A 9,793-nucleotide genomic window follows, 5' to 3' on the forward strand; every position below is an offset into this window, starting at 1 on the left:
TCCACCTAATTCCACTAAGTAATCTATTAAATCATTAAAATTAAATAGCAACTAGGTTTTACATCTTTTATAAATTAGTCCTTTTACTTAATAAAGCATACAAACGTCAAAATTTCTTAACGAAACTTTAATTCAGCCTTAATAGCACTCCATAAATATTTATAAAAATATTTACAGCTCATTTTATAGAAATGAGGTCCCGATACCTCATTTTCTAAAACCACTCGACTTTATAGTCTTACCACTTAAACTTAATTAATCACTCATATAACATAAATTACCATATCAAAAACCTTTTTAAAACCATAATTGAAATCATAAATATTCGTAAAAAATATTTATGAACTTACTCGTCGAATTCGTGGCCCCAAAACCACTGTTTCCGACACCATTGAAAAATGAGCTGTTACAAGTTAGGTATGCTGATGCAAATTAGGGTCTAGATTTTGACGACTGTCGACCAACCACTGGATACTGTGTCTATCTTGGTGGGAATTTGGTTTCCTGGTGTTCCAAGAAACAATAAGTTGTATCTCGTTCGACAGCTGAAGCAGAATACCAAGGTATAACAATTGCTGCAACAAACATTACATGGCTTAAGTCCTTGTTAAATGAACTTCATCTAAACCTAGTCGACAAAACTACTATTTGGTGTGATAATTCAAGTGTGGTGGTCCTATTGAGACGGACTTGATGAATTCACTTACTCGAAAGGTTGATTTTATTACTCTTAGAGAGTTCATATCCTAGAGTTTGGGTGGTCCTATTGAGATGGATTTGATAAATTCACCGAACTTAAATTTGAGATGATGACCTTAATAAAAACTCTTAATGATTCTTAGCCCTGATTCAAGTGGTCTATATTGAGATAGACTTGATGAAATCACCTACGTAAGTGTGAAGGACTAACACCTTCTATGAAAAATATTTTGGGCAATTTTTCTAGAGCACTTACTAACATCCTAAGGTGCATTGGCTAAAACTTGTCGAGTTATTGCAAAACATCAAATGGATTTGAGATTATTTGTGTGTCATAAGCTAACTCCTATCTTAACAAGTTCAATATTCGTTCACTTGTTAAAGAGAAGAGTTACTTATTTCACTATGTACTAATTCAAACCCACAAGATACTAGTGTTTAAGCATTTAATTTCATTATTGCTCTTCTCACTTTTTAACTGGATAAAAAAACTCTCTACTTTTCCTCGTGTTTACAAAAAAAACATTCAAATTACTTTGCATTAATGGGGGATTGTTGGTAATGTAAAGGATTGTTGTTAGTGGGTATATCCCACATTGGTTAAGTAGAAGCTATTAAAAGGGCTTTAATATAGTTTTACTTCTTGTTCTCATTGAGTAATTGGGTTATAAGCCTATCACACACGCGCGTCGTCACCGCTCGCCTGGTCCGTTTCCATGTTAACATTATATCTTTTTTGATAAAAGTTTTATTATTTTTCCATAATTTTATTATTTTTCCTTTTTTACTGTTACGAAAAATTTGAAATAGTAATATTATTTGGTTATTGGGCGTGAAAATGGTGGGCTAGTTTCAAAATTGCCTTATGTTTTTTATTCTTTTGCCCTACCTATTTATCATTTTACCCTTCCATTTCTAGTATAAATAGAGGACTGATTTCCTCATTTTCAAAAATAGAAAAGAAAACAACACTATCTGAAAGCACTTTCCTCATCTTCCTTACTTTTCAATTTTCTTATAAATTTTGTCATTTTTTTCTCTAAATCACTTTAGAGAAAATTTTTGTCTAGGTGTTTGTGTTTTAAGTGAGACCAACTATGACCCTCCCAAACTTTCCTGGGAATTGATCCTACTGTGATTTCCTTAAGGAGAACAACACTAATCGAGTTCCATCTTCCTTATTTGGGTGTACGAATATTGAAGCACTGTGTTAACCTTGGGGTACGACATTCACTATGCAATTACACTAATCAGGGCAAATTCATTTCCATGGCAGTGGGTTTACCACAACGCAAAAATTTGTGATTTCTTAATTCTTTATTTATTTTCCAGTCAGTGCTAACAGATTTGTTTTACAGTAGCCTATTTTCTAACAATAAATAGAAAATACTGATTCATTAATGAATATGTGTAGGTGACAAATTCTTATTGATTAATAATAGAGATCTAGAAAGTAGAAATGGTACCTCATTCATAGTAGGACGCCATGCCGAAGATGCTCAAATGCAGAGAGATGCTGCAAATGCAAGTATTTTTAGCTATGAAAGGTCGAAGGAACCTCGTAGCCTTGGATCTACTAGTTTGTAAATCTCCTCACCATTCAAGATTGGTTTTGCCTGTTGAGTTGAGAAGGTAACAAGTAACATGTCATGCAATGAAATAAGTAACATATAACGAAGATGATATTTGTATTTCAAGGGAATGCATTACACAGTAGTGCAAGCTTTGGCGAGAGGCATTAACTGGTTTCCTCCCTGATATAATCTCTAACAAGAAAACTCAAAATGCAAACACATATGTCTTCTCGTCCACAATTCCATGCATAAAGTACTCGGGAGCTAAATTTCTACATCACATCTAGCACTCCCATTAAAACCCTTGTAGCAACTTAATTTTTGTTTTCTTAGTAAAAGAGAAGAAAATAAATGTTATATAGAACATACATATATATATTATTAGTACCCAAATGTGCCTTCAATCGGAGCAATAGACTGGTGTGTCCACTGAGAAGGAATCCATTTTGCTAGTCCAAAATTAGATATCTACACATAAATTTGAAGAGAAAGAGAAGAGGTTATCATCAAACTCAAAATACTGTAAGAACTAAATATTAGCATGATCAATGAAAGTCAAAACAGAGCAAATTTGATATGGATACTTGATGTTCAAAATCTGCAGTCAATAGAATATTTGAAGACTTAATGTTACGGTGGATTATCCTTCTTTTACGCCATTTATGCAAGTAATGAAGTCCTTTTGCAGTCTTAACTGCAATCTTATACCTTATTTTCTAGTCTAATAGAGGCAAATTCACATTTGTAGTCACAAAAATTCTATGAAGAGAAGGCATTCCAAAACATTCAAAAGACAAAAAAAATCCATAAATAAATAGTCGACTGTGATGGGGGAAAAGTAAATCAAAATTTTACATTTTGTACCATGAAGAAGAGAAGCAATAGAGCCTTTAGAAGAGAACTGAAATATGAGATAAAACCCATTGTCAATGAAACAACCTAAAAGTGTCATTACATTTGGGTGGCAGACATGACCAATAGTTCTAATTTCTATCAAAAACCTTTTCTTTCCTTTCATCAATCAGAGCTTTTGTCAGACTCTTCATTGTAATCTCTTCCCCATCTTTTAATACTCATTTGTATACCTCTGCATACCCTCATTTCCCTACCAAATTCTCTGTTTATCCACATAACCAAATGAAAATCATTATCACTGACAAATAAATAAACGTTTGAATGCCTCCCCCCTAAAAAAAGTAAAGCAATTTAATAAACCTGAGATAGAAGCATTGGTGGCAACAAATATTTCCTCGAAGGAGAAGCATCTCCAAAAAGGTCTTTGAGAATGTTGTGCAACTAAAACAACCTTGAAGCTATCTTTGTTGTTGTGTTCTTCTTCAAAAACCCTGTGTTAGGTTCTAAAAGCATCTTCAAAACGACGTATTTTTCAGGAGAAAAACTATTTCAAGATGTGATTGGGATACTTCATTACAACAGTGACAAACAAGACAGGGAACTTTATTTTATGCGAGAGAGTCAACTAGCAAATAATAAAGACAACCCATGATGAAGAAAATGAACTAAAAAGTAGTTCAACTATCCTTCTTATGATGCTTAAGGAAGTAAGGACTTAAAGAAGAAAGAGAAGAAAAAGAGGGATCTTTGAGTACTCAGGGAAAGGGAGACATTGGAAAGTCTAAGTAGAAAGCATAAATGGTATGCAAAGCCTAGTGTCATAGATCTAGAACTTTTGTCACGCATTTCGTACATCTTTAGGCGATTCGTTCGTTACAAACTAGCCTAAGTCAGCCTAACCACCACAAGTGAAGATTCTATTAGAATTCCTCCAATGCACCAATTTGTATAGCAGAAGCAATTATGCCAAAAGAAGCTACAAAAGAACAACAAAAAGCCATAGAAAAGAATGCACGAGAGGTGTTTGAGTAAATGCTCTCAATATGCTCTTATTCATAAAGAATAATGAAACAATGGATGATCTACGAGTGAGGGGGAAGCTCTCTATTTATAGTTGAGCTCCCCCAAAACCTACGGTCTAGATAAAGTTACATTGACAGACGAGATTAGCCTATCCCTTAAATCATGGGATTTATAATATATATATATATATAACATCAAATCCAATCTAATCTTTACAAGATATGATTCCTATAAATCTTCTAAGATTAGTTCCCATATTTACCAAGGTATCCTATATTGCCATATCTTCATCATTCGGCCACCCAGGCTTCAGTCTAAAAAGCTTCTCCAATAGTTCTTTGAATCAAGCCAGTTCTCATGGGCTAAAAGATCCCTATCTAATCGATAAACCTCCATGAGGTGCATCTTGCACTATGGTCATAGGTTTTGCACTTTGGCCCGTGACATTCTCCCCCACCTATTCTCGCAATGCCCTCGTTTTGCGTTCGGAATGACACGACTTGATTCGCCTTTAAACTCTCTCATCGCCTTGGTTCCTTCTCGACTAGTCTTGTTATCGGGTCAGTCCTTCTTTTCGAACCTTCACCTCGGCTTCCATCGCCACTTAACTGGAACCGTTGCACTTGTTGCTACATCTCGTTAGCAAGAAGTCTCCACTCTAACTTGCCCCAATTTTAACTTTCTCCGATTGTAATCCTCTTGATTCTCACATTTTGGCTTCAAATCACCAACAATCCCTCAACTTCCCTTGCTTAAGAACTTTGAAAGGGTCCCTATGATCTTTCCAAGCCATGAAGTCAAAATTCAAAACACTACCAAAGTGTTCGCAATATTGTAGCACCCCTAACCCGTATCCATCATCGAAGTTTACAAACCAAACAGAAAGAATTTCAAACATTTCATATCATAAAATATTCATGTTAGAAACCAATCGAAGTCGGACATACTGTCCCTTATACAAGCTCTCGTGGCTTAAATTACACATTAAAAACAAATCGGGACAAAGTTGGAAACTCAAAAAATATTTCAGAAACATTTAAAAATTTCAAAGCTGTAGGGGCCACACCGTCGTGTGACCAGGCCATGTGACTCATGCGGCCAAGAGACGCACCCATGTCTTAAGCCATGTGACTCACACGGCCAAGAGACACGCCCGTGTCTTAGGCCGTGTGGACATTCGAAATAGGGACACACGGCCATGTCCCAGCCTATGTCTGTGCCCGTGTAACTCACTAATTTGGGTCACATGGCCAAGCCAGACGCCCGTGTGCTGAGCCATGTGAGCATACTGACTTGTACCTTTAAAAAGCTACAGGGGACACACGTCCGTGTCTCTGCCTTTGTGGATGAAAATAGATCATTTTCCAAGTCACATTTCTCACCCAATTTGGCACCAACCTAAACTCAATATTATGCACATCAACAAGCCATAACAAGACATCCAAAACATGCCAAAATCAAGTCTTAAACATGTAATATTTCACATACAACCAATATGCTCTTAGGCACCTCAAATGACAATATTCAAACATGTATTTTCATATATATAATTTAACCAAATAAACCATCAATTTACCAAGCTAATTTGCATCCTTTCATACCAATTCATTTATCTACCAAAACATACCATTTGATACCAAAATGCATTTCAAATACTAACATATTTAGGCATATACATACACTTACATATCAAGGTACCAATTCATCGCCAATTCTTTACATCACAAACACATGTAAAAAATGCAAATTTAGGTAACATTTAACTTTCATCATTCTATCATAAATCAAGCCACACACCAAATATAATAAGTCCATTTATATATGCACGTAGCAAAATATACCAAAACACAAGCCAAAGCATATGGTCACAACCACAACATCACACATAGGCCAAATTAGCCAAAATAACTTATACATGCCATTAGAACCAATATGTAACCAACTAAAAGTACCAAAAGAGCCGATGGATAGTGTGATATAGCTCCGACAAGCTTCCAATCTAAATGAGCTTTCGAATCACTATAAAACACAGAAAATAACACAGAGTAAGCATTTAAGCTTAGTAAGTTCATATAACTTAAAATTTAACTTACCATTTTAAATCACTATTAAGGTAAGCTAACATAGCATATCCCATCCAATTTAGCCAAAAGCCTAAACACATGTTCATCAACATATTAGCCATGTAAATCATATATGAAATCCAATACACATGGATGAATTCAACAAGTAATCACATTTCATATACATGAATTATTCATTTCATATATCAATGAATCATGTAACATCACTTTCTTGTATTTCATGTAAATACCTGTAATAGTTCATAGCGAACTCATATAATCTCGTAACATAATTGTGTGCATTGAACCATTTAGAATATCATTGGATATGTAGATAGTACACACAAGGTGTACTAAACTGTAATCCATCAATTCTTGTACATGTATGCTCATACGAGCTCTGAATCGGTATGCTCTTACGAGCTGTAAACGGTAAGCTCCTCTGAGCTAAATAACGATAAGCTCATGCGATCTGAGTATCGGTAAGCTCATATGAGCTAAAATCGGTAACCCTAATGACATGTCATTTGTATCCTACGAATTCCTAAGGTTCAAACGGGGCTTAGTAGTCTTTGTACGTTGTCAAATATGCGACCGGTATTCATTCATGGAAATTACAAAATTTACAAACATATCATTCAATTTAAAACATATATTTATACAATTTAATTACACGAACTTACCTCGACGAGTGTACGTAGATACGGAGGCAACTAATCCGAGATTTTCTCTTTGCCTCGATCTAGCTCCGTACGAGGCCTAACAGGACCTATGCGAATGAATTTAACCCAATTCAATATAATTCACATTCAATTTAGTCCAACATGTAATTTTGGAAAAATTACCATTTTGGCCTTATACTTTTAATTCATTTGCAATTTAGTCCCTAGGCTCGAAAAATGAAATTAAGGCAATTTAATCATTACCCAAGCCTAGCCGATTTTTATACATATTAATGGCAGCCCATTATTTCATAAATTCACAATTTTAACACATAATATTTTCTATTTTCCAATTTAATCCCTATTTGACAATTTTACTAAAAATTTCTTTACAAAAGTTGTTTATCTAACAACAACCATTCATTTTCTTTCATCAAAATTTAAAACTCAAGCATACTCATTAATGTAAAAACCCTAATACTTTAACAGTTTCATAAATTAGTCCCCAGATTAGCTGGATTAAGCTATAACGATCCTGAAGACATAGAAATATTTAAAAATGGGACAAAAATGCATACCTAATTGAAGGATTAAAGATGGCCAAATTTTAATGATGAAAATGGATTCTTTTCCTCTTGAAAATCGGTGAAAGAAGATGGAGAAAGATGAGAGAAAAATTAATTTTATTTTAACTTATCATTTATTAATTAATTATTTAATTAACCTTTAAAATTAATTCAAATTACAAAATTGTCAAGCCATTATCATCCACTAACATTCTAATGGGCTAATTACCATATAAAGATCTCCACATTAATGTTCTATAGCTATTTAATACCTTTAGCTATTAGAACTCAAGTTTTGCACTTTATGCGTTTTAGTCCTTTTTATCAAATTGAACATGTAAATGGTAAAATTTCTTAACGAAATTTTCATACGGTATTTCTATCATGCTATAGACCATAAAATAATAATAAAATAAATTTTTCAACCTCAAATTTTTGGTCCCAAAACCACTGTTCTGATTTCACTGAAAACGGCTGTTACAAATATACCTTAATTGTAGCATTTACTCGTCTCAACTATGTGTGCATCGCTTTTTTTCCCTCAAATTTCGATACACAACCCACATTAACCAAAGGTGTCAGCTCCACAGTCGACTTTCCAGGCCTCATATCGATCTCATGCACTACTAACATATCCGAAGGGGCTTTCGTAGCACTCCGTTCTATCGAGTCAAAGTTCCTTCCATATGAAACATCCTCGACTAGTTGGATTGACAACAACACCTTTGTCCCAACCTTCATATCCCGATGTATTGGTGCAACGATTTGTGATAACGAACCAGTAACGATAGGAATTTGATCGGCCCATGGAAATAGAACCGCCTAAATCCTGTCAAGGAAGTTTAAGCCAAGTACAAAATCGTAAGTATCTAACTAGATTATCTCAAATTCTTCCTTGCCTTTCCATTCACCGATGTGTAGCTCCACGTCTTAAGCTACTCCTACAGTTGGGCCTTCTCGAAATTTATCATCTTGATCTTCTTATTCGATTTTCTAATCGAGAGACCAAGCTTCCTCTCAACTTTTTCCTATATAAGTAAGTCTGATGTTCTCGTATCAATAAGAGCACTCCACTTCTAGCCCACAATATTGATGTCCATAAATTTCAACCTTTCCTTGCCATTCCTCTTTGCAGGAGTGAGTACCATCGAATTAATCATCGATGTCTTTTTCTTACCAGGCTTCACTTCCTCCGGCTTGTCATTCTTTTTTATAACCAAAAGCATCAATTTTTTTAGACATTTTCACGTCATGTGTGGTCCTTGACTAAGGAAGCAATTTATCCCCTTCCTTTTGTCCCTTGGGTTGTTGGATCTCCGCTTTGTATCTCGTGATTTCCCATCGCCACTAGTGTTATCGGTACTGTTGTCATCATTGTTATGTTCCTCTTCATCTTTCTTATGGTTTCCCTCACCATTGCCCTTTCCATTGGGCTTAGACGACTCGAACTTGCCTTTCGTTGGACCAAACTCGACAAAGGACTCTGCCTCCACTATGGCTATAGTAAGCTCGATGATTCCTTGCCTATGCAACTCATGTTTTGCCCACGGCTTTAACCAATCTTTGAACCAATAGAATGCTTCTTTCTCACTCAAGTCAAATATTTGCAACATTAACTCTCTAAATGCCCGAACATACTCCCAAACATTGCCTTGTTACGTAAGACAACGTAACTTAGCCCGAGCCTCCTTCTCGGCATACTGTGGGTAAAATTGCATCTTCAACTCTCTATGGAACTCTTCCCAAGTCCCAATTGCATTCCCTCCACGTTTCTCATCCATGGACCTACGACGACACCAGAAGAGAGCAACATCAATAAAATAAATTGAAGCAGTGTTTACCTTAATAGCATCATCCTCGATGCTCATTACTCGGAAGTATTACTTCATTTCCCATAAGAAGTTGTCCACTTCCCTTGCGGACCTTGCACCCTTGAACTTCTCCGGTTTGGGAACATCCATTGCTTATTGCTTCGATCTCGAAGTCAACATCCCATTACTCAAAGCAGCTTTGTAAATCGTGAGCTCCCCCTTAAGCTTTGTGATTTCCTCTTTCATGGCTAACACTATATCCTCGAGAGTATCATCCCTCTCTGCCAACCTTTTCATAGTGGAGTTGAGTATTCTATCCATCTTTTTCGCATTACCATTGAGAGAATGCAACACAAATTCTCTAAGTTGCTCTTCTATTGAGTCAAACCCATCTGTGCCTCCCCCGACCAACTCGAGCATCCCTTTCATGTCCTCCACAGACTCCTCAAGATTAATCACTCGATTTTCTAAAGCTAACAACATGTCCTTCGATCAAATTACTTTTTTGGCCCTCCCATGGGTCTCCGTTGGCTCATTCTG

The 9,793-nt window shown here is 35.7% G+C and overlaps 1 protein-coding gene across 1 annotated transcript; it reads right to left on the reverse strand.

Moving 5' to 3' along the window:
* Positions 1 to 413: 413 nt before the first annotated feature.
* Positions 414 to 9,055, reverse strand: LOC105793171 (probable receptor-like serine/threonine-protein kinase At5g57670). Its single transcript, XM_012622096.1, is given in 9 exon segments — positions 414 to 545; positions 2,166 to 2,315; positions 2,410 to 2,545; positions 2,662 to 2,741; positions 2,858 to 3,015; positions 3,138 to 3,274; positions 3,276 to 3,390; positions 3,489 to 3,619; positions 8,691 to 9,055. Coding segments are annotated over 9 exon segments (1,404 nt in total).
* Between the last annotated feature and the right edge of the window lie 738 nt (positions 9,056 to 9,793).

Source organism: Gossypium raimondii, chromosome 8 (assembly GCF_025698545.1).
Source record: "Gossypium raimondii isolate GPD5lz chromosome 8, ASM2569854v1, whole genome shotgun sequence".
In the NCBI taxonomy this organism is placed as follows: domain Eukaryota; kingdom Viridiplantae; phylum Streptophyta; class Magnoliopsida; order Malvales; family Malvaceae; genus Gossypium; species Gossypium raimondii.